Raw genomic sequence first — 25,385 nt, 5'->3', positions numbered from 1 at the left:
GTCAGAGGCTCCGGCTGTGTGGTTCCCGCCAATTCTTGTGGTAACCCTGCAGACGTTGAGTCCCGCGCTCCATGGAGACGTTTGACCCAGCCGAGCTGCCTGAGCTGCTTAAGCTTTACTACCGGAGGCTTTTTCCCTACGCCCAGTACTATCGTTGGCTCAACTATGGCGGAGGTGATGGAAGCCGGGAGGGGAGTGGGTAGTGGTTCGGCGGGGAGGGTGAAGAGGTTCTGGGAGGGTACCTTGGAATGACAATATGAAGTGCCTCCTGTGCGCTAGGCATTATGCCGGGCGCCTTCGCGCATTATCTCGAGCCCTTCCCACCACCTCAGAGGTATAAGTGGGCCGAGAGAGGTTACGGTAACCAGCCTCCGGCCACACGGTAAAAGAAAGAGCCGCTGCTCCTACCACTACGTGGTGGCACTCACGTTCAGTGCCCCGTTTACCTACCGCGGTGCCTGAGCCAGGGAGATTACTGGGTCGTAGCTTGAAGCTGCAGAGGCATGTTCTGTATCAGGGACAGCCGGGCATCTCCCGGAAGACGAGAGGTACTGAACTCTTCGCAGCTGAACTTAGTAGTGTCCGCCGAGGAGAGACAGGGGACATTACATCTTTAATGTATTTAAAATTTAAAAATATTTCTGCATATTTTTCCTCATTTTTACTTTTTCCTATCAGTTGCAGGATGGTAAGCCCCTTCAGATTAGGGACTAGTTTTTTTTTTTTTAACATGTAACAGCGTTGTGCAGAGGGCTCATTAAAAATATCTTATCATTGGTTAATGTTTTAATGCGCTGAGCTGAATAAATTACCAAATTAACTTTAAAGTTGTATATTTATTTTGCAGTAATAAAGAATTACTTTCAACACCGTGAATTTTCATTCACATTGAAAGATGATATTTACATTCGCTACCAATCCTTCAACAACCAGAGTGATCTGGAAAAGGAGATGCAGAAAATGAATCCATACAAGATTGATATAGGCGCGGTATATTCCCACAGAGTAAGAAATCGGTTTTTTATGTATTTTGTAGTTTTGTTGTTTAAACCAGGAATGGATTGGTGCTCCCATTGTTTTGAGGTTAAATTTTTAGAGTTTATTCTAATTGAGTCCCACTTTAACTTTTTGCAAGTAGATTGCAATATTTTCTGTTCTTTGATATTCTACATTACTGACTGGAAATCATTTGGAAGTGAGTTGGTTGTATTCTCACTAGGACAAAAAAATTGAGTATCTGGCCAAAAGAGTAAATGAGAAAGTCAGCATGGTTTAAAGGAGCGTATTTTAAAAGAATTACATTGTCTTCCAGCAATGGAGGTGTTTTATTTTGTTTTGTTTTTGCATTTTTTTAATTTTATTATTTTTGTTTTTTAAGTAATCTCTATATCCAATGTGACCCGGAGATTTAGAGTCACATGCTCTACCGACTGAGGCAGGCCAGCACCCCATGGAGTTATTCTTGATTCCTCTATATCTCTCATACTCCTATATCTATTCCATTAGGAAATCTCTTTAGCTCTACCAAAATAGTATCTGAAATCCAACCACTGGTACCAGTGCTACTACCATCCTCATCATCTTTCATCTGAATTACTGTAAAAACTTCCTAACAATTTGCTCCTGTATACCCAGAGTCTATTCTCAACACAGTTGCCAGAGCAATCCTTTTAAAACAAGTTAGATTCTGTGATTCCTCTGCTCAAAACCATTCTCTAGTGGCTCCCCATTTCACTCAGAGTTAAAGCCCCTCTCTCCCCCTCACTCACTCTGCTCCTGCCACACTGACCCTTGCTCAAGCAGTTTCCACTGTCCAGAACCCATTTCCCCAGATATCTCCTTGGTTCCTTCCCTCATTTCCTCAAGTCTTCACTCAGTGAGGCCTACTGCAACCTGCCACTCCTCCTACCCATTGCCACTGATATAGTCTAAATGTCTAGAATAGTGCCTGGCAGAGAGAGAACACCGTAAGTATTTGTTGAATGAATGAACATACCAAAATTGCCCTTCTTTCTCTCCTTAAAAATACACATATGGGGTGGGGGAGGGGCGCCTGGGTGGCTCAGTCATTTAAGCATCTGCTTTTTGCCTTCGGCTCCGGTCGTGGTCCCAGGGTCCTGGGATCAGGCCCCATGTCAGGCTCCCTGCTCAGTGGGGAATCTGCTTCTGTCTCTCCCTCTGCCCCTTCTCCCCTGCTTGTGCTCTCTCTCTTGCTTTTGCTTGCCCTCTATCTCTCTCAAGTAAATAAATTTAATAAAAAATCTTAAAAAAAACACATGGGGGAGAAACACACTCATGGGATAATAGCTTTTGTATGGAGTTTTTTCTTTTTTTTTTTTCTTCTAAGATTTATTTATTTATTTGAGAGAGAGAGAGAGAGAGAGCACATACCCAGCAGGGAGAGAGGCAGAAGGAAAGAATCTCAAGCAGTCTCTGCACAGAGCATGGAGCTCAATGCCAGCCTCGATCCGGTGACCCTGAGATCATGACCTGATCCAAAATCAAAAATCAGACACTTAATTGACTGAACCACCCAGGTGCCCCAGGCTTTTTTTTTTTTTAAGAGTCTCCTACTCCCATTATTTTCTGCTCCCCAGAGGCAACTACTTTCTTTTTAGCTGATTCTTAGGGTATTTGCCCCTTGTGTGTAAATAACATTTTAATATTTTTTTCATTTTCCATTTTAAGCATTATCTACTGACCTTCTTCTCTGGCAGATAAGGATTTGGCTTTTTTTTTGTTTAACCTCACCGCTTCCCTTCCCATTTCCACATGTCCTAATATGTTTGTTAGATTAAAAATCAGGGTTAGATCACTAACTCAACCCCAGACTCCTTACCAATTGTCTAAGTCTCCCCATATATTCAGACCCATCAGGTTTTTGTCAGTTTCATCCTGAAGAAATTTCACCGGCAGCTTTCTGACCTCCAAGCTGGACTGATGGCTCTCTCTAAGCCTCATGGATAAATATGGTCTTGTAATCACCCCGGTTTCCTTTCACCTCTCTCCCATTTTGGATCCTGTATTGCCCAAATCCTTTGTTCTCTTTTTGGTTTACTTCCTCTTTAAGGTAAAGTACATCCTCCAGGAGCTTCCAGAGAACAGGTGCATGGAAAAGAAAATATTGGACACTTTCTGTATCTGGAAAATGACTTCATTCTACCTCTATGTTTAACTAATGGTTGAGTTTGTAAATCAGTTTCCCTTAGAATTTTGCATGATATGCTAGTTTCCAGTGTTGCTGTTAAGAAGACTAATGCCATTCTGATTCTTGCTCCACTGTATTGGACCTGAAAGCTCTTAGGATTTTCTACCTATCCCCTCTGTTCTAATGTACTAAAATTTCACAATGATGTGCCTTGGTGTGCATCTTTTTCACCTATTGTGCTAGTACTTGATGGGCTCTTATGATCATGAACTCATGTCCTTCAATTCTGGGAAATTTTCCTTTTTAAGATTTTATTTTGAAGTTTAAAAAAAAAGATTTTATTTTTAAGTAATCTCTATACCCAACATGGGGCTCGAACTTACAACCCAGAGATCAAGAGTCTTATGCTCTACCAACTGAGCCAGCCAGGCACCCACACCTATCTTTTCTTTCTTAAATACAATTTTTTCTATCTGTAATTTTTATTTGGTCTCTCTAGAAATCCAAAAGTCAGATGTTATGTGTCTTGGACTGATCCATTAATTTTTTTTTTCCTCCTATTTTCTATTTTGTTTGTCCTTTTGCTCTACTTGCTGAGGAATTTCCTCAGTGGTTTTCACTTCTGCTGTTATATTTTAATTGCCAAGATTTTTTTAGAGCATCCTATACTTTTTTTATTGATATGTCTTATCTTTCTGAGGATATCAATGATAGTTTGTTTTCTGTTGTGCAATCTGTTTTCTCAAAGTTGCTTTTATTTTCCCATTTTTTCTCCTCTTTCATATTAGAGGCTTTCCTCGTAAGTCTGATAATTTCTTGCATGCTGTTTATATTTAAAAATAGAGTACTAAAAAAGCTGATTGGAAGTTATGTATACATGGCTGAGATTTCTTTATTACAGGGTGATCTGGCTGGGCCATTTTGGGGGGAGGAAGCTCCAACATCAGTTTCTCTAGATTTTTGCTTGAATGAAAACTCCACTAGCACAGAGATCTTTGTTTTGATCACTGATCTTCTATTCCAGAGCCTATAATAGTGCCTGACATTCCTAATCAGATTCTTCAGAGAGGAATCTTCTGGTGTCCTGCCTGGGGTGGCAGTGATAGGGTATAGAAGTGGGGGAGAGGGGTCTTAACTTTCCACCCGTAGATGTCCACTTAATCCCCTGTATGTCAGTACAATACACTTTCCTCAACTGTGCCTTTTGTTCCTACCCCCATCCCAGTCCAGAGAGACCCACTGTTTGAGGTTCTCCAGATAATAATTCAGGTGTCTTTACCAGGGAATTGAAAGCGTAGTCACCTGGCTCTGCTGAGTAAATGGAGGAATCTGGGGAACTAACTGCTTCATAAGCAGATTTTTAACTGATACTCCTGTTTTTAATCTTAGCTTCACCGCTACCTCTCTCTCTCCCCCCCCCCAGGGATACCCAGTGTCACCTGAGTTTTTGGGGGATGCTGAGGTGTAAATTGGATTGCTTCTTATCTTTCCTTACTGAGAGCTTAAGATTCAGCTCTTACGGGTATTCTTATAAAAATTGTGGTGGTATTTTCTCCTCTCTCGTACTTTTTAATTTTTTTTATTTAAAAAAAAATTTTTCAGGGCGCCTGGGTGGTTCAGTTGGTTAAGCGACTGCCTTCGGCTCAGGTCATCATACTGGGGTCCCGGGATCGAGTCCCGCATTGGGCTCCCTGCTCAGCAGGGAGTCTGCTTCTCCCTCTGACCCTCTTCCCTCTTGTGCTCTCTCTCTCTCATTCCCTCTCTCTCAAATAAATAAATAAAATCTTTAAAAATAAATAAATAAAATAAATACATAAATAAATAAATAAATAAAAATTTTTCAGGGCACCTGGGTGGCTCAGTCGTTAAGCATCTGCCTTTGGCTAAGGTCATGATCCCAGGGTCCTGGGATTGAGCCCCACATCGGGCTCCCTGCTCAGCGGGAAGCCTGCTTCTCCCTCTCCCCCCCCCTGCTTGTGTTCCCTCTCTTGCTGTGTCTCTCTCTGTCAAATAAATAAAATCTTTGAAAAAAAAATTTTTTCCCTGTGATCCTTTTTTAAAAGACTTATGCATTTCTTAAGAAAACCTTTACTATCATTTTTGTGCAGGTCTGAAAAGAGCAAGGTATCTGTATTCAGTCTGCTTTATATACCAGGTAGCCCCTAGCCTCAAAGGAGGCTATTTACAGGTTGAGTCAAAGGCTCAGCTCAAACTAATTGAGATCTTCTGAATTATTGAAAATTTTTAAATACACTTTTGTTACTTATATGTCCAGTAATAATTAAAGGTCTTTAAAACAATAGGGCATTAATTATTTGCATGTACTTTTCCTTATCAGAAACCTAAAAAAGCTTTATTATGATTTCTATTGATTAACAAATATTTATTATTCAATGTTACATATCAACTATATCTCAGTAGAACTGGTAAAAAACAAATATCTGTGGTAATATATACTTATCAAAACCTGTTTTAGGTAGATGAAATTTACATTGTCATCAATTCTGGATGAATCCAAATTAATGAACTTTAACTGAGTAGAGTTGGCATTATATTATGGTTTTTTCATTCCTCTTTGGTCACTTTCTTTGTGTGGATAGAAAATAGCATAATTGGCAGCATGACAGCTCTTATCAAAACTGATTGATATTTTCTCCTTACAGCCCAATCAACACAATACAGTAAAGCTGGGAGCTTTCCAGGCTCAGGAAAAAGAACTGGTGTTTGACATTGACATGACAGACTATGATGATGTGAGGAGATGTTGTAGGTAAGCACTGCATGCCCTGCTGGTAGGGTGGGTGATATCACTGACAGTGAGTAATGATGCCTCTGCTCCAGTTCTGCAGACATATGTTCTAAGTGCTGGACCCTCATGACGATGGCCATACACATAATCGACCGAGCACTGAAGGGCAAGTATTGGCAGTGTCTGAGTGGGGTCAGATGCAAGAATCTGTTTGAGTATTTGTCTATCTATACCATTTTATAATCAAATCTCATAGATTTCTAACATGTTTCCTTGAAACATATGGCTGGAAAATAAAAGATGATTAGAATAAAGTTGTAGTTGAAACTCTAATAAAGCTGTTGATCAAACCAGTGAATTTTTTCCCAAATCAGTCAGCAGTTCTGTGTGCTACAAACTGTCCTAGGTGAGGGAAATATGAAAGATAATGATTGCCTCAAGTAGGTTATACAGTCTAAGAAGGAAACAAATAAAATTGAGGATTACGTTTAGTTTAGTAATATGCACAGGTTGCCATGGGGATAGAGAACAGCAGGAGTGCCTACAGGAATAGAAAGAGATTGGATCAGAAAAGGTGATGATAAGGATGATAATGATATTAAAAATAGCTAACTCTCAGGGTGCCTGGGTAGCTCAGTTGGTTAAGCCTCCAGCTCTTGATTTCAGCTCAGGTCATGATCCCAGAGTCCTGGGATATAACCCCACATTGGGCTTCACGCTGGGCAAGGAGCCTGCTTCGGATTCTCTCTCTCCCTCTGCCCTTCCCCGCCCCTGTGCACGCTCGCTCTCTCTCTCTCTCTCTCTCTCTCTCTCAAAAAAAAAAAAAGCTAACTTTTGTCCTTGCTTCAGCAGCACATATACTAAAAAGAGCTAACTTTTTTTTTTTAAGATTTTATTTATTGGGACACCTGGGTGGCTCGGTTGTTAAGCGTCTGCCTTCGGCTCAGATCATGATCCCAGGGTCCTGGGATTGAGCCCCACATCGGGCTCCCTGCTCAGCGGGAAGCCTGCTTCTCCCTCTCCCACTCCCCCTGCTTGTGTTCCCTCTCTCGCTGTGTCTCTCTCTGCAAATAAATAAATAAAATCTTTAAAAAAATTTTTTTAAATAAATAAAGATTTTATTTATTTATTTGGCAAAGAGATAGAGCACAAGCAGGGGGAGCGGCAAACGGAGGACAGAGAAGCAGGCTTCCCACTGAGCAGAGAGCCTGACGTGGGGCTCCATCCCAGGACCCTGGGATCATGGCTGGACCCCAAGGCAGACACTTAACCAATTGAGCCATGCAAGCGCCCCGAGAGCTAACTCTTAAGAAAAAAAGAAAAAAATAGCTAACTCTTAAGGTGCTTATTATGTACCAGGCACTGTTCTAAACACTTTAAATTTATTAACTTTTTTAATATCCCTAGATGGGGCCTTAAATGATAAACGGCAATTGGTCAGGAAGAGAAATGGAAATGCTGGGGCGTCAAGAAATTCTTGGCAGAGAGAATAGGATAGGTATAGGCAATGAAGGCAAGACCATGGGAGACACAGGAAACCACACAATTTAGTATAGCTAAGGCGAGTACATGTGGATAAGAGGTAAAAATGAAGCCAAGGAAGTAAGCAAGAACCAGGAGTTTGTAAATTTATTTATAGATTTTAAAACCTATTATTTCTCCCCTCCTCAGAGGACTTTGGATTTAAGCATCGTCTCTGGGTCTATTCTGGAAGGAGAGGTGTTCATTGTTGGGTCTGTGATGAATCGGTTAGAAAATTGTCCTCTGCAGTACGTTCCGGGATAGTTGAGTATTTGAGTCTTGTAAAGGTAAGATCTCAATAATACTTTACACTTCTTTGTTTGCTAGATGTTACCAAGCCTGAAATGTTTAGTGAAAAAAATGAAACTATCTTTTATAGCATCCACATTCCAGAGTAGATGATCTTACCAGCAGATCAAATAATCATAGTAGCTACATTTTTTAAGATCTTTCCTATTTTACTGTAAGTATCCTCCTTTGTAGCAAAAGGAAAATTACTTTTCCAGTTCAGTTATGTCAAGCAAAGTTAACCCAGAAAGTTACAGGTATTGAGACTATATAAAATAACATCTAAACTTCTATATTTTGACAGAATTTAATCAATATCTTTAGAACACATTTAAAAATTTAAATTATTTCATTTGTGTCATATACATGAAGTTCTTTTTTGATGGTTTCTTTTTCAGGGTGGTCAAGACGTTAAAAAGAAAGTCCACCTAAGTGAAAAAATTCACCCTTTTGTCAGGTCTGTTGGAAAAGACTCCATGCAGCTTAAGTTGTATCTGATTTACCTACTTGTGCTTTTAGAATTACATTGTTACCAAATTTCTCTATTGGGGTAGCATTTTACAGATAATAATGCTAAAGTTAATTGAATGGCTATTTTATGCTGCAGCATTCATGATAGGTGCTTTACAAATGTTCTTATTGGTCTTAACAATAACTTCATGAGGGACATGATGGTATCTCCATTTATAGTTGAAGTCGGATTTAGAAAGATTGTGTAATTTCTTTGGTACCACACAAGTAATTGTTAAATTTTTAAGATTCGTGTCCTAATCTGCCTAAATTTTGAATTTAGTTTTGAACCCATACTCTTTCCACTAAATTCACTACTTCTCTAGGTGAAAAGAGCACTGCAATGAGTAAGAATCTCTATTCTGCAGCTTCCTAATACCCTGACAAAATAGTAGAGCCTCTATTTCCTTAAATGTATGATGCGGAAAACAACATCTGCTCCATCTCTCTCAGAGTTGTGGCAAAGATAAAATGAAACAATAGATGTGAAATCTGTTTGCAAACTGCTAAGCACTACATAATTGTTGAGATGTTAAAGCAAGTAATTCAGAGGAGGAACTGTAGACTCTATCCCACACTACTACTGATGTATTATTATGTTGTCCTGGCCTGGTTGCTTTCTACCCTTGTTACGTATTTATGATGCCATTAACCTGCTAAATTGTAGAGTTTAAGAAGTAAACATTTCTTGAATATCTATTCTAAGCCAGGTACTATACTAGGTTCTTCCCCCTTAGAATGTCTTAGTTAATTCTCATAACCCTTTGAAGTTGCATTATTCCCATTTTACATAGCTAATTTCTGTTTGTTAGTTAATTCTGTTTGTCTTCTTATTAGACTAATATATGCTCATTAAAAAAAAATTTTTTTTCAATAGAAGCAAGCACTAGCCTCCCAAATGGCAAGAAAAACTATGCGGTGTATGTGTTACTAATAGTATTAGGACTGTGCTATTGTTATTTCTACAGCAAATCTATAAACATAATAAAAAAATACTTTGAAGAATATGCCTTAGTTGATCAAGATATTCTTGAAAATAAAGAAAGCTGGGATAAGATTTTAGCCCTTGTTCCTGAAAATATCCTTTCCCAAGGCCATTTCTATATGAGCTACATGTATTGATCTATGATATTATAAATGTGTTCTGCCTACATATTCTTATATACTTTTATAAGTTTAATCTTTTTACACAAAACATCTCCTGTTTTTCTGCATTTTATTATGTCTTATCTAGAATACAATAAGAAATGAGACCTTTTTGGGGGGCCTGGGTGGCTCAGTCATTGAGCATCTGCCTTCGGCTCAGGTCATGATCCCGGGGTCCTGGGATCAAGCCCCATGTCGGGCTCCCTGCTCCGTGGGAAGCCTGCTTCTCCCTCTCCTGCTCCCCCTGCTTGTGTTCCCTCTCTGGCTGTCTCTCTCTCTGTCAAATAAATAAAATCTTAAAAAAAGAAATGAGACCTTTTTGGAAATAAATTTCCTCATTTTGGAAGTTGATCTTCATAGAATTAATGGATACTTAAAGAATGCTGGATCATTTAATCAAAATATGTACAGACCAGGGAAAGGTTTTACATTAAACCATATAGTTATTTTGGCATTCTTTCTGTCAAATCAGTATATATTTTTACAGGGGAATTTCTTAAGGATATGTGTTTAATTCATATTTGCTTTTTAGAAAACGATAATTACTTCCTAGAAACTTTTGATATCCTTGTGGTAATACATAGTGAAAATAAGTTGTTCATCAGTGTGCTCTAAATGAGTGTGTTCCTTAATGATTCATCACCAATTCATGAGAAACTTCAGCAAAACTTCCAGAAGTATCACAATTCACTTCAGCGTTGGGAATATTTGAAGAAAGCCATCAGCTGGCAGGTATATCCCACTGAAATCTCTATTATAAATTTAATAATGTAATTCTTAATTAAATTCTAATTGTTTTGCTTAGTAAGTTAAAGATCATTGAAAGCCATTTTTTAACCTCTTAAAGAAATCCTCAAAAGTTTCTACTGATCCTCATGCTAGACTTGCATCTGCTTTTAGGATAATACTAAAAATGACAAATGTGGACCCTTGCTTGAATGGGAGATCATGCTCCAGTACTGTTTTCCACGGCTGGATATCAATGTTAGCAAAGGAATCAATCATTTACTGAAGAGCCCTTTTAGTGTTCATCCTAAAACAGGTACAATGTATAGAAAGTAAAGAAAACTAGAAGAAAAATGAGTTATTTTTTATTTTAGTAAACATGTCACTGGGTGTGAATATGTATGATGTCTGAGATATTGAAGGTTGAAAGACTATCAGCTAATACCTAAGTTATTTTTTAATTGTCAATTAGTGCTACCAGATGAGTTTCCACTACACAAATAATTTTCCTCTGAGTTTCTGAGGTTTAGTGTTGGAACTATAGAGGCACTTAGAAATCACAGGACAACAGCTCTCCTTGTACAGATGAGAAAACAGTGGTCCAAGAGGTTAATGTGACTTGTTCACAGTCTTAAATTGTATCAGAGCTAAGAACAGAATTCAGTTCTTAAAACTCAAAAGTTCTGGGACGCCTGGGTGGCTCAGTTGGTTAAGCGTCTGCCTTCGGCTCAGGTCATGATCCCAGGGTCCGGGATCGCGTCCCACATTGGGCTCCTTGCTTAGCGGGGATCCTGCTTCTCCCTCTGTCTGCTGCTCCCCCTGCTTGTGCTTTCCCTCTCTCTCTGACAAATAAATAAATAAAATCTAAAAAAAAAAAAAACCCTCAAAGTTCTGTGCTTTTCCCACTGTCTCCTCACTCAGTTCTTTTTCCATAGTTTTAGCTTTCCTCCTTCACATTTCTCTTAGATATGTTTTGATGGACTGAAACTGACTTTAAAATAAATATAACAGTTCCTGTATTGACATAAACTTTGCTTCATCCAACCAGGAGACATATACAGTTGTATATAGTTGTCCTTTTTAGCATTAATAATCTAACTCTGCCACTCGCTGTGGGATGTTAGGCTAATTACTCTCTGTGCCTTGGTTTTCTTTTCTGTAAATGGAGATAATATAGTACCTACCTCAGTGGGTTATTGTGAAAATCTAAAATGTAAAGTGCTGGGGTGCCTGGGTGGCTCAGATGGTTGGGCATCTGGCTTCGGCTCGAGTCGTGTTCTCCGTATCCTGGGATCGAGCCCCATGTCGGGCTTCCGGCTCAGCAGGGAGTCGTCTTCTCCCTCTCCCTCTGCCTCTTCCCCTGCTTGTGCTCTCTCTCTCTCAAATGAATAAATCCTTAAAAAATTAATGAAAAAAAATAATAAAATGTAAAGTGCTTAGAAAAGTGTCTGTCACACATTCAGTTCTCCTAGGTTGCCTAGTTTCCTTTAATAATCTGTAGTGATTCTCTAGTCCCTATATTTGAATTGCCTCTTTCCGAACCTATCAACTATGTGTTTTCAGCTTCTTTGGGTAATAAGCTTAATATTTCTTTTTTTTTTTAGTTTACTTAAATTCAATTAATTAACCTATAGTGTATTAGTTTCAGAGGTAGAGTTCGGTGATTTATCAGTTCCATATAGCACCCAATGCTTATTATATATTTCTTAATATTTTTTTAAACCTGACTCTAAAGCTATAGTGGGTATGCCCTTATTCTAAACTTCAGGGTTTGGGTAAATAAATATGTTCATAAGTATATGCATTTTGATTATATCCTTTTTCCCATTAAGCAGCTGCAGTCTTTTTACTCTGTCTTCAAATAGCTACTCCCAATTCTCTTAATTATTCTACTTGTTATTTACCTGGCATCCTTTGGATTCATTATCTCATTTCTGAGATGTAATGAATTTTATGAGGTATCCCACGTGTGGATATTGTGAAAGGGTAGTATAATGCTATTTTATTTCCAAAATGCTTTCTAAAGATGCCCAACACGCCTGGGTGGCTCAGTTGTTAAGCGTCTGCCTTCCGCTCAGGTCATGATCCCAGGGTCCTGGGATCCAGCCCCGCATCGGGCTCCCTGCTCAAAGGGAAACCTCCTTCTCCCTCTCCCTCTGCCTGCTGCTCCCCCTGCTTGTGCTCTCTCTCTCTTTCTCTCTCTGTCACATAAATAAATAAAATCTTTTAAAAAGATGCCCAACATATAGGTGTCTGTTCTAATCTCAGCAAATAAACCAAGTTAATGAAATGAACTATATCTATGTTATTTCATTTTCAGGACTCACTAAATTTGATATCATTCTGTACTTACATATAAAAGGATATTAGGAAGAAGAAGATAGAAATAAAAGTAGAGATAAGAGCACTAGATAATAGCCCAACATTCTTTCATACCTATTTTTTTGGTTGTTTGTTTTTTTAATTTGTCTTCTTTTTAAGATTTTACTTATTTATTTGTCAGAGAGAGAGAGAGAGAGAGCACAAGCAGAGGGAGAGGGAGAAGCAGACTCCCCGCTGAGCAGGGAGCCCAATGTGGGGCTCCCTCCCAGGACCCTGGGATCATGGCCTGAGCCGAAGGCAGACCCTTAGCCAACCGAGCCACCCAGGCGCCCCTATTTTTTTCGGTTTTTTAAGAGAAATTAAAAGCACACCTAATGTGGAAGTAATTTCTAGCTATTGTTTTTAACAGATAAGTCTAACCCTTTTTCTTTTTTTTTTTTAAGATTTTTTTTTTATTTATTTGACAGAGTGAGACACAGCGAGAGAGGGAACACAAGCAGGGAGAGTGGGAGAGGGAGAAGCAGGCTTCCCGCCGAGCAGGGATCCCGATGCGGGGCTCAATCCCAGGATCCTGGGACCATGACCTGAGCAGAAGGCAGATGCTTAATGACTGAGCCACCCAGGCGCCCCAGTCTAACCCTTTTTTCTAAGCCTTAGATTAAAATTTAGCCAAAATAACACATAGGATTATATTTTACAATCATCAGTTTATAACTTTTGGTTCTTACAGGTCGTATTTCTGTGCCTATTGATTTACAGAAAGTGGACCAGTTTGATCCATTTACTGTTCCAACCATAAGGTATGTTCCAGATCACTGATCATTCCATTTTTCTTTGTGATTGTTACTCGGAATTTGAAGTAGATTGAATTAGATCCCATTCAGAGAGGCAGCTGCTCTGTTGTAGCAGAGCAACATTTCCTGGTGAGTTCCACATAACACAGGCTGCTGTTCTCTAATAAAAAGATTGTAAATTCAAGTAAGTTTGGGAAATAACGACTTAAACAGATAAAATGTTCTTTACTGCAAGATTTCCCAGTTTTTATTATGCTGTTATGCATGGAAAACTCCAAGAAGAGATTGTGATTTTTAGACTATCCCAAATTTAGGTGGTCACACAGTTTTTTCATAGAAAATCTTGTGGGATTCTTGTGCTATCATACACTGGGTAATACTGACCAAGACCCAACTTTACAATTCTTATTCTGGGGTGCCGTGTGGCTCAGTTGGTTAAGCGTCCAACTCTTGATCTCAGTTCACGTCTTGATCACTGAGTCATAAGTTTAGGCCCTGAGTTGGGCCCCACACTGGGCGTGGAGCTTACTTAAAAAAAAAAAAAAATTAAAATTCTCTTATTCTGGGGCACCTAGCTGGCTCAGTTGGTAGAGTATGTGATTCTTGATCTTGGGGTCATGAGTTCGAGCCTCATATTGAGTATAGAGTAAAAAAGTAAAAAAAAAAAAAAAAAAAAATTCTCTTATTCTATTATTTGTAGCTCCATCTGCCATGAATTGGATGCCATTTCCATTAATGATGAGGGAAAGGAGGGAAACGAAGCTGAATCTGATATCAAACATAGAACCAGAGGTATGTTAATATATTGAAGTCTCACTTTAACATAATTTTCTTATATAGACATCCTTCTGTCAGTCCAGTAATTAATTCTCCTTGGATTCAGCCCAGAATGGATACAATGTTTATCCTGAAACCAGCTCAGTTACAAATAATATCATAGCAATGTTTCTGTCCTTTCTTCATCAATTGCCCAAATGGTGTTGTTGAATCCGATTTGTGTCAACAGATAATTACTAAGCAACATTTAAATGCCAGGATCTATACTATAAGATTAAATCATCAATTTGTGTTGATAGTTGACTCTCACAATCTTAGATTCAACAGTAACCTATTTAACAACTACTATGTATGCAGTACTTTTGTTCTTTGTTCTTGATGTATCCCGATGAGTGTTAGGGTAAATATATATCTAAACTGTGGTTGAATTATATATTCAAGAATTTGAGGGAGCTGGGGAATTTATAAATCTTCCTGCTAATAGAAGGCAAATCTTCAAAAAAAAAAAAGCCACATCTTCATATGCCAATACCCAAGAGACACTCTATAGCTACAGAGCCAGTAGAACTTCCTGTGATGATAGAAATGTAATGCACTGCCGAGTGTGGTACTCACTAGCCACATGTGGCACATTCCACTTGAATTGTGAGAAACCTGATTTTCAATTTCATTTAATTTTTAAATAACCACATGTGCCTAGTGACTGTTGTAACACAGTGCAGATCTGTGATCTCTGATTGACCTTTCTTGGTCAAATGTTGCTACCTTCTTTCAAAACCCAAGCTCACATATCATTCCATAAAACAAAAACAAAACAAACAAACAAAAATCAGTTCATCTATTCCAGCTCTAACATAATACCTAAACATAGTACATTCTACTATTAATGTTTGTAAAATAATGACAAGCATTCTGTCTAAAGTACTTGAGGGGAACCTGGGTCGCTCAGTCAGTTGGGCATCTGATTCTTGGTTTTGGCTCAGGTCATAATCTCAGGGTCATGGGATCGAGCCCCGCGTCTGGCTCTGCTCATCGCGGAGTCTGCTTATCCCTCACCCTCTGCCCCTCCCCCATCTCTCTCTCAAATAAATGAGTAAATAAAATCTTTTAAAAAATAAAGTATTTGAAAAACATCTCCAACATGAAAAATCAGAATAAACTGGAAAAAGGAACTCAGAGAAAACAGATAATGCAAGAAACAAAGAAAACCCCTTTTTTTTTTAAGTAATCCCTATGCCCAACATGAGGCTCAAACTCACAACCCAGAGATCAAGAGTCACATATTCTACTAATTGAGCGAGGCAGGCACCCTGAAAACCTTTTTTTTTTAAAGATTTTATTTATTTGAGAGAGACACAGCAAGAGAGGGAACACAAGCAGGGGGAGGGGGAGAGGGAGAGGCAGGCTTCCTGCAGAGCAGGGAGCCCAATGCGGGGCTCGATCTCAGGACCCTGGGACCATGACCTGAGCCGAAGGCAGCTTAACGACTGAGCCACCCAGGCGCCCCTCCTGAAAACCTTTTTTAAAAAAGTAATATCCTCAGAGAATGAGAGAAGATAGTGCATCCATGAAGCAAGATCAGAATGCTATGAAAAGAAATATTCAGAGAACAAGAAAGAGGTCTTAGAAATCAGAAACATAATCATTAGAAAACAAAATTCAGGGGAAGGGTTAGAAAAGAAAAAAGATTTTCCAGAAAGTACTACAAAAAAAGATAAATTTGTTGTTATTTTAAGGAGGAAAAAGATAAAATTAGAATGGTTCAGGGGCGCCTGGGTGACTCAGTCGGTTAAGCGTCAGCCTTCAGCTCAGGTCATGATCCCAGGGTCCTGGGATCGAGTCCTGCATTGGCTCTTTGCTCAGCAGGGAGCCTGCTTCTCCCTCTGCCTGCCACTCCCCCTACTTGTGCTCTCTTTCTATTTCTCTCTGACAAATAAATAAAATCTTAAAAAAAAAAATGGTTCAGGAGGTCTAATATGTGACTATGGGAGTTTCAGAAAAACAACAAACAGGGAGGGAAAAAATATCCAAATTATATAGGAAACCATTGCAAAAATGAGCCCTTTATTGAAAAGGATCAGCATTGGAGCACCTGGGTGGCTCAGTCGTTAAGCGGCTGCCTTCAGCTCAGGTCATGATCCCAGAGTCCTGGGATCAAGCCCCGCATCAGGCACCCTGCTTGGTGGGAAGCCTGCTTCTCCCTCTCGCACCCCCCCTGCTTGTGTTCCCTCTCTCACAGTGTCTCTCTCTATCAAATAAATAAATAAAATCTTTTATTTTTTTTTAAAGATTTTATTTATTTATTTATTTGACAGAGAAAGAGAGAGAGACAGCGTGAGAGGGAACACAAGCAGGGGGAGTGGGAGAGGGAGAAGCAGGCTTCTGGCTGAGCAGGGAGCCTGATGCGGGGCTCGATCCCAGGACTCTGGGATCATGACCTGAGCCTAAGGCAGTTGCTTAACCAACTGAGCCACCCAGGCGCCCATAAATAAAATCTTTTAAAAAGAAAAGAAAAGGGTCAGCATAATAAAACAGACCGGCACCAAGGCACATCATTTTGAAATTTCAAAACACTGAGAATTAAGAAAAGATCTTAGCTTTCTGACCCCTGCCTACTTCTCCTCCCCCCAAAAGCCACAGACCTAGGAAAAATGGCCTTGGATTTATAATCATTGGAAGTGTTCATCTGTTAGAAGTAGGTGCTAGAAAAGAAAAAGTGGTTGCCATTCAGGAGGATGGAGAGGTCAGAATTAGAGCAGGAAGCTGCTATTTTTTCCAACCTGTTAGTACTATTTTATTTTTTTTAACAACATGCATACATGACTTCAACACAATTTTTTTAACAATATTGTCTCTTGATGGACATCTTTTTCTTTTGTTCAGAGATTTTATTTTATTTTTTAAAGATTTTATTTATTTATTTGACAGAGAGAGCACAAGCTGGGGGAGCAGGAGAGGGAAAGGGAGCCTGATGCAGGGCTGGATCCCAGGACCCTAGGATCATGATCTGAGCCCAGGGCAGTCGCTTAACCAACTGAGCCACCCAGGCGCCCCTGTTCAACGATTTTAAAGAGAAATTTTCTGGGATGCCTGGGTGACTCAGTTGGTTAAGCGTCTACCTTCAGCTCAGGTCATGATCCCAGGGTCCTGGGATCGAGTCCCACATCGGGCTCCCAGCTCAGCGGGGAGCCTGCTTCTCCCTCTGCCTGCTGCTCGTTCTCTCTTGCTCTTGCTCACTCTGTCTGATGAATAAATAAGTAAAATCTTTTAAAAAAATAAAATAAAAAATAAAGAGAAATTTTATAATATAACTATTCAAAAATAAACTAAACTGCCTATCATTTCAAGTATTCATAAATAGCCTAATAGCCATTAGTCAGGGGTGCTTTAGAGATGGTGGGGGATTGGAATAAGTGATGTGTAAGTTCCTTACTATCGCTTTAGCTTCTTGATTTTAAGCCTTTGTCCTTTTTCACACTAGTACCATTTATTCCTGCCCTTCTTCACAAATCCTGGAATGTTCTCTCCTATTTAATTATATCTTTTTTCTTTTTCTTTTTTAAAGATTTTATTTATTTACTTATTTGAGAGAGTGTGAGCACGAGCAGGGGGAGTCTGGGCAGAGGGAGAGGCAGAGAATCTAAAGCCGACTCCACACAGAGCTTGGAGCCGGACGCGGGGCTCAGTCTCATGACCCTGAGATCATGACCTAAGTGGAAACCAAGAGTTGGATGCTTAACCGACTGAGCCACCCAGGCGCCCCTAATTATATCTTTTCTCTAAGACCCACTTCACAGCCACCTCAGTCAACATTGACTGGTGGATTCTTTGGCCTTATAATTATCCATATGCCTCTTTGGTCTTTTAATTATATATTGTTTTCTATTACTGCATTTAGGACTTGTTTTTCCAGTTCATTTAACAACTTCTTAAAACCAAAAAGTTTGGCTTATACGTTTTTAGAATTTAGCAGAGTACTTAATATATAATAGGTAGTTAGTAAATATTTAAGTAATTATTGAATGCCTATTACATATTCCACAGTGAAGTAAACATATAGACCTTTATGCAAGGAGCTTAGAATCTTGAATTAAAGGTTCAAAGTATTATGTGGCTGATCCCAAACTAAACTATTTCCTTGGTATACATTTTATATTATTGTAAGGAAATTCATATATAAAAGTTTAGGGCAAAATATAATGTACTCTCATAATTGCCACAGTTCAGATACTCATCCTTAATATCCTCATCAAGATTCCTTTTCTAGTCCCGAGTACATCAGATAATGTTTATTAAAAAAATTTTTTTTTAATTTTATGTATTTATTGAGAGAGAGAGCATAAGCAGGGGAAGTGGCAGAGGGAAAAGGAGAAGCAGGCTCCCCGCTGAGCAGGGAGCATGATACGGGGCTCCATCTCAGGACCTCAGGATCATGACCTGAGCCGAAGGCAGATGCTTAACCAATCTAAGATACCCAGGCACCCCTTAAAAATTTTTTTAAGTATAATTTCCTTTTTTATTCTTTTGAACGAACTATTACGAGGACTATTCCATGCAGATATAGCACACTACCGAAATCCAAATCTCATCTTGTTCTCAGGTTTTTTCTCCTATTGGGTATTATAGATTGTGTAATTAAATAGATAATTAAGATTGTGTATTCAAAATTTTGTGTACATTCTAAAATTTTTATATAAGGCAAAGAATACTTATACTTAAGGCGCTATGACTATAAACTTCTGATTGTCTCCAGGTAGAATGGCCCTAACTTCACATTTTTAATGTTTGCTCTGGTGGTAAAACTATTTATTACTGAAGCCACAATTTCTAAAGAAAAGAATATTGTGTGCGACTTAACAAAGAGCAATAGATTTTGTTGGTCTGATACTAGAAAGACTGACTACTAAAGTAGGTATGTACATGTGGTTTGGATATTTTCTTTTTTTTTTTTTTGAAAGATTTTATCTATTTATTTGAGAGAGAGAGAGAATGAGAGATAGAAAGCACGAGAGGGAAGAGGGTCAGGGAGAAGCAGACTCCCTGCTGAGCAGGAAGCCTGATGTGGGACTCGATCCCGGGACTCCAGGATCATGACCTGAGCCGAAGGCAGTCGCTTAACCAACAGAGCCACCCAGGCGCCCGTTGGTTTGTGTATTTTCAAGCACCACTGTCTTAATACACTAGCCACATATGGCTATTAAGCACTTGAAATGTGGCTAGTATAAACAAGGAACTGATTTTTTTAATTTAATTTTAATTAATTTAAATTTTAAAACTGATAGGGGTGCCTGGCTGGATCAGTCCGTGGAACATGCAACTCTTGACCTCAGTTATGAGTTCAGGCCCCACGTTGGGTATAGAGATTACTTAAAAATAAAATCTTAAGGGGTCTCTCTCTAAAATAAATAAATAAATCTCTTTAAAAATATTTTAAAAAAATTTTTTAAATAGGGGCACCTGGGTGGCTCAGTCGTTAAGCATCTGCCTTCGGCTCAGGTCAGGATCCCAGGGTCCTGGGATCGAGCCCCGCATCGGGCTCCCTGCTCCGCAGGAAGCCTGCTTCTCCCTCTCCCATTTCCCCTGCTTGGTGTTCCCTCTCTTGCTGTGTCTCTTTCTGTCAAATAAATAAATAAAATCTTTAAAAAAAAAAGATTCATTTAAAAAAATTTGTTTAATAAAATTTAAAACTGATATTTGATTCAATTATTGGAGAACTTTAAATATGTTTGGGAAATTTGAGTATATGAGCCTACCTTTACACTGTCTATTTTATAACCCAGATCTAAATATAGATCAAGTATTTCTCATGATAATGTATCATCTAAATTGAAATGTATTTTAAGTACAAAATACTAGATTTCAAAGACTTAGTATGAAAGAGAATGTAAAATATTTCAGTTTTTATTATGTGTTAATGATAATATTTTAGATGTACTGGATTAAATAAAATACTAAAATTAATTTTACCTTTTTAATGTGGCTATTAGAGTATTTATTTTAAGGTTTTATTTATTTATTTGACGGAGAGAGAGAACACAAGCAGGGGGAGCAGCAGGCAGAGGCAGAGGGAGAAGCAGGCTTCCTGCTGAACGGGAAACCCGATGTGGGGCTCAATCCCGGGACTCTGGGATCATGACCTGAGTGGAAGGCAGATGTTTAACCGACTGAGCCACACAGGTGCCCTGCTACTAGAGTATTTAAACTCATTATATTGGACAGTACTGTTCTAGATAATTCTTTTTCTTGTTGGTGGTGTTCTAGAAAATTCTTTAAAGAAACTTAAAATTATAATGTCATGTTATTTTTGCTTCCAAAATGCTAATTCTAATGCATGGCCTTCATAATTTAGATTATAAGAAGACCAGTCTAGCTCCTTATATAAAAGTTTTTGAACAGTTTCTTGAAAACCTGGATAAATCCCGAAAAGGAGAACTTCTCAAGAAGAGTGGTAAGACTCTATACCTTTCCCTTTTAGCTATTTAGATCTTAGTGTGGGAAGTTTAAAGCATCCAGCAAGTGAGTAATTTTAGAGCCTAGCCTTTGCCCTACTAAAACAAGTATTGATTTAGCTTACTATCCTTAGTATTTTAAAAATGAGCTCCCTTAATTCAATTCAACAGATACTCATTAAACACCTTCTGTGTATCAGGTACTATGATGGAAACAAAGATTAATTATACAAAAATGAATTCGACACCATGCCCCCCTGCCCTTAGGAAGTACAAACTGATACAAAACAAAGAAGTATAAAGTGCTAAGAAAGAGATCTCATCTGATTGAGAGAACCTGAGAAGATTTCTTATGAAAAAAGTGGTATATGAACTCCTTACAGTGAGCTGCTATACAGATTCTAATTCCCAGTGCCAATATACCATACCTTGAGGTATGCGTAGGATTTCCACAAGCAGAGATATGATTGGGTACAGGAATGGAAAAAGGGGACAGATTGTTCCTTCTTGAAGGAATGGCAGAGGCAAAGGCATTAGACAGGAAAGCATCAGGTCACTCTGGAAGTCATAAGTAATACAGTTTATCTGGGAAAAAGATGTGTCAGGAAGTGATGCAATAGAAATCTGAAGAAGCAGACTGAAGCCAGAGTATAAATGGCCTTGAATTCTAGTCTTGAGAGTTTGGGCTTAATTCAGTAGGGACAGGGAATCTATTAAAGGTTTTTGAGGAAGAGAGTACCATGATTTATAGTTTTATCTAGCAAAATAAAACTAGCAGCAATGTATCTGGGGAGAGGTAGGGGATAAAATAGAGCCCAAGAGGCCAGTTGGGCTATTACCATTGGGACACTAGTACTGGATATCTCCAAAAGGTGCAAATACTAGGGCCATCCTTGAGAGTTGGTAATGATTTGGAAGTGGAGAGATGAAAGAGGAAAATAAAAGTGTCACAGAAGCCAAGGGAAAAGAAACTTTCAAGGAGATTATCAAGTGTCAAATGCCATAGAGAACTGATAAAATCCTGTTGGATATTGGAACTAAAGGGAGATAACTAAGAGGACAGCAGTGTCAAAGGAAAAGTTCTTTGAATAGGAGAGACCCAAACATATGTGTAAGCCAAAATGAAAGAAATCAGCAGTGAATATTATTCAGGAGATTGATGGATACCAGAGAAAACTGTAGTAGTGTTATAGAAATACAAACTTCCTTTCCACTTTAGTAGTGCCCAAGATAATGCTGAACTCATAGTAGACATTCAGATATGTGCTTACTGAATGAACAATGATGACTCTGAACTTGGAAAGCCTCAATGAACCTGTCATTCCAACTGGCTATATTAAGTCCTTTGTATTCTTGTTCTGTAGTAGCTCAGCCTATAATGCAGGCTTCAGCAAATGTGAAAGCAAATCTTTATGCATGATGTGAATTTAATAGAAGCATTAAGCAAATCAGAATGTGAAAATAAATGGGATTTGTCGTTTTCCTTTACTATCCCTTTGACAAGAATCTATTCTGTTCCAGATTTACAGAAAGACTTTTAAAGATAACAGCTCTCCTCAAACCAATGTAGATGTCTTCTAGCTTCAAGAATCAAATACTTCAGGTGCCTGGGTGGCTCAATCGGTTGGGTGTCTGCCTTCGGCTCAGGTCATGATCCCAGGGTCCTGAGATCGAGTCCCGCAGTAAGCTCCCTGCTGAGCAGGGAGTCGGCTTCTCCCTCTCCCTCTGCCCCTCCCCCCTGCTCATGCTCTCTCTCTCTCTTTCAATCAGTAAATAAAAATTCTTAAAAAAAATCAAATACTTCAAGAACCATTTAATAAATATTATAGAACCATAATGTGTCTTAATGCTCAAAGCAAAATTTCCTTTTCTTGAAAAATTATGTTAAAAAGATTCCTGAGGCCACCAAAGGAGAGTGTCCAGGTTTCTGGAAGGAGCAATAATGGGAGGAACAAGTGAATTGTAGATACATATTGTAAAAGTTAATATTATACTAAGATTTTTGATATACCTTTTACCAGTTGCCATATGTATCTTCATATACTTTTACCAGTTGCCATATGTAGAGGCAAGTGAGCAGTAATATGCCCAAGACTTTAATCTCAGCTCACTAGATATAGCCTCCTTATTTCTGGACTGAATATTGTAGGTGCATGAGAGCTTTATCCTTAAGTCTTAGACAATTATACCTGGAGTATGTATTCTGTCACTTCTAATTTTGCTTACTGATATTTTTATTGGTCAGGCCACACCCCACTGCCTATCTTTTAAAAATCATTTTAAACTGGGCATCTAAACATACCAAAACTTGAGTTCAAAAGATATGACTTACTAGATTACAATAGGGGTTGGTAGAGTGTTTTTTACAACTGTTGCATTTGTAGCTCTTGACTTCCTTCCTCAGAAAAAAATTGGATTAGTCTGCACCATAAAGAAACAACTTAGAAAAACAAATTTCACCAACATAAAATCTGTTTTAGTTGTCAAAACACTTCCCTTTCTACATATCCAGATACTTAATTGTAAAGGTTTTGTTTCTTCCATAGTTGATTTTTTTTTTTGAAAGTGTCAATTTCTCTTGCCTAGTTTTACAACCAGTCTAAACAAAATAGCCATTCTGGATTACAGTCCATCTTCTGAGAAACACTGAGAAGTCAAGCTATCAGGCTGGTGCTTTCTATGATTTATGAAAATTTTCCTTCCTGGGGCGCCTGGGTGGCTCAGTCGTTAAGCGTCTGCCTTCGGCTCAGGTCAGTATCCCAGGGTCCTGGGATCGAGCCCCGCATCAGGCTCCCTGCTCCGCAGGAAGCCTGCTTCTCCCTCTCCCACTCCCCCTGCTTGTGTTCACTCTCGCTGTGTCTCTTTCTGTCAAATAAATAAATAAAATCTTAAAAAAAAATTTTTTTTCCTTCCTTTGCATTTCCTTTAACATTGCTTTCTCTATAGCCACACATTTTTTTTTAATTTTTTTGGTTTATATATATAAAACACTTTACAATGTGGTCAACACACTGCAATGCCTTGCATTTCCTTCTCTTTTCTAATTTAAAAAAAAAAACATTAAAGACCATTGTGCAAAATTCCTCATTTGAGCCTCTATTTACTGTGTATTGTTCAGTTTTTAGGTTAGGAAAACAGTGAGCCAGTTAAAATTCCTGAATACAAAATTACTAAAGACTCAGTCCATCTTGGGCGCCTGGGTGGCTCAGTCGTTAAGCATCTGCCTTCGGCTCAGGTCATGATCCCAGGGTCCTGGGATCGAGTCCCACATCGGGCTCCCTGCTCGGCAGGAAGCCTGCTTCTCCCCCTCCCACTCCCCCTGCTTGTGTTCCTGCTCTCACTGTCTCTCTCTCCGTCAAATAAATAAACAAAATCTTTAAAAAAAAAATTAAAGAATTAAAAAAGTAAGTCCTTTTTTTTTTTTCAAAATAAATGTTTGGTTCTTGAAGATAGCAGAAATATGCTCAAAAACTATTGACTTCCCTATTCTCTGATTTTACCAACTCATCCATATATGAGAATTGTAGAAACAAAGGGCACAGAACTGACTTCCATCTCCAAACTTGCCCAATTTATAAAGAAATCCAAAGAAAGAAAATAATCCTTCCGTAGTCATTAACAACAGAGAGAAGAGTCAGTGGCTTGATGGAAAAGAAAGTGAAATGGTCAAAATAGCTTTACTTGTCTAAGAAGATGATTGGCTACTGCTGGCCCTTTCTTCTGAAGGTAAATGGACTGTGCTGACAAATCTTCCAGATCACATATTTACTTAGAAAAAATAATAGTAAGCACTTTTTAAGTAATGTACATATAGTACCTAATTTTCCTAGCAATCCTATGAAGTAGCTACTATATCCCTTTTTAGATGAGGAAACTGATCACAAACGGTTTAATTAAATTGCCCAAGGTCACTATGAGGTGACTAAGCTGTGATTTGGAGTACAGCTACAGAGTCGATGTATTTATTTATTTCAGTAATCTCTGTACCCAGCATGGGGCTTGAACTCATGAACCTGAGATCAAGAGATGTATGCTCTTCCAACTGAGCCAGCCAGGCACCCCTACATAGTTCATGTTCTTAATCATTCCACAATATTGCCTCCCCTATCCGAAAAAAATTTCAGAATTTCTCATTGCTGGTAAACTCCACTATTTAATTTAATCCTAATTTATTAATCCTCACTTCACAAGTTTTCAGAGCATAACATCACTGCTTCCCTTAAAAGGCAGCCACAATTGTCCTAAAGACTTTAGCTCAAATAGTGCTAGCTGATTTAGGTAATGTATTTGTTGAGTCCTTTTATAGGGCTGAGAGAGGGCACAGGGATCAGGACCCATGGCTTTTCATTAACAAAACATTGAATTTACATTCTACTTTCAGGAATCTTAACTGTGTAAAGCATGAGTTCTTAACGTGGGGACTGGGACTACTAGAACGGATGAGTTTCAGGGTATCTATTAGCCCAAAACAGGCAAAAAGAATTGTATATGTGCCTATGTTCTTTCTTCTGAGGAGCGTAATCTAATAGTTTCAACATCGGTCTAAATTGTGTATTCCAAAAATAAAATAATTGAGAAGAGTTAACCTAAGTCACTGCTACCTTACAATGATGTGACTACAATCTGCGGTGTTCGATATTATTTCGTTTCTCCTATTTCCCTGCATTAGTTGAAAAGGGGAAATCAAAAAGTCACTCTAATACCGCTGTGGCTACTTTACTGACCAGAGGACAGAGGATGCTTCTCCCATTACAACTTCCCTTCGGATATCAAAAATGCCTCGACTTAGGGGCCTGGGTGGCTCAGTCCCTAAGCGTCTGCCTTCGGCTCAGGTCATGGTCCCAGGGTCCTGAGATCGAGCCCCCATCGGGCTCCCTGCTCGGCGGGAAGCCTGCTTCTCCCTCTCCCACTCCCCCTGCTTGTGTTCCTTCTCTCGCTTTGTCTCTGTCAAATAA

At 38.8% G+C, this 25,385-nt stretch overlaps 2 protein-coding genes across 3 annotated transcripts in view; one reads left to right on the top strand and one right to left on the bottom strand.

Annotated features, from left to right (window-relative positions):
* The window catches only part of HSD17B6 (hydroxysteroid 17-beta dehydrogenase 6), a 62,589-nt gene that overhangs the window by 36,820 nt on the left and 384 nt on the right, over positions 1–25,385 (bottom strand). Inside the window, exon 2 of one of the 2 annotated variants that reach the window (XM_028110958.2) lies at positions 11,273–11,483. In XM_028110958.2, coding sequence (XP_027966759.1) covers positions 11,273–11,343 — 71 coding nt within the window. In that variant the 5' untranslated portion in view covers positions 11,344–11,483. Of the gene's footprint in view, positions 1–450; positions 556–11,272; positions 11,484–25,385 lie in introns of those variants that run through there. The other variant, XM_028110960.2, reaches the window with a different exon arrangement.
* On the top strand, positions 15–22,267 carry PRIM1 (DNA primase subunit 1). Its single transcript, XM_088025241.1, has 13 exons — positions 15–174; positions 848–1,005; positions 5,812–5,918; positions 5,990–6,063; positions 7,569–7,705; positions 8,105–8,163; positions 9,185–9,294; positions 10,003–10,094; positions 10,263–10,404; positions 13,141–13,210; positions 13,905–13,996; positions 20,331–20,429; positions 21,952–22,267. The coding sequence occupies exons 1-13, from the start codon at positions 72–74 to the stop codon at positions 21,969–21,971; spliced, it is 1,263 nt and encodes a 420-aa protein (XP_087881367.1). The 5' UTR covers positions 15–71; the 3' UTR covers positions 21,972–22,267.

This window comes from Eumetopias jubatus, unplaced genomic scaffold (genome assembly GCF_037043125.1).
Source record: "Eumetopias jubatus isolate StellerSeaLion01/CBP00866 unplaced genomic scaffold, mEumJub1_p1.0 scaffold_8, whole genome shotgun sequence".
NCBI lineage: Eukaryota > Metazoa > Chordata > Mammalia > Carnivora > Otariidae > Eumetopias > Eumetopias jubatus.
Note: the sequence above shows the minus strand (reverse complement) of the source record. Positions and strands in the feature narration are given on the sequence as shown.

Bases quoted from the DNA above. Each gene is read 5' to 3' on its own strand.
- PRIM1 (XM_088025241.1), top strand. From the start codon at position 72: ATGGAGACGTTTGACCCAGCCGAGCTGCCTGAGCTGCTTAAGCTTTAC. The intron at 6,064-7,568 runs GCAAGTATTGGC...TCCCCTCCTCAG, and splicing joins AATCGACCGAGCACTGAAGG to AGGACTTTGGATTTAAGCAT. The intron at 10,095-10,262 runs GTATATCCCACT...ATCTGCTTTTAG, and splicing joins AGAAAGCCATCAGCTGGCAG to GATAATACTAAAAATGACAA.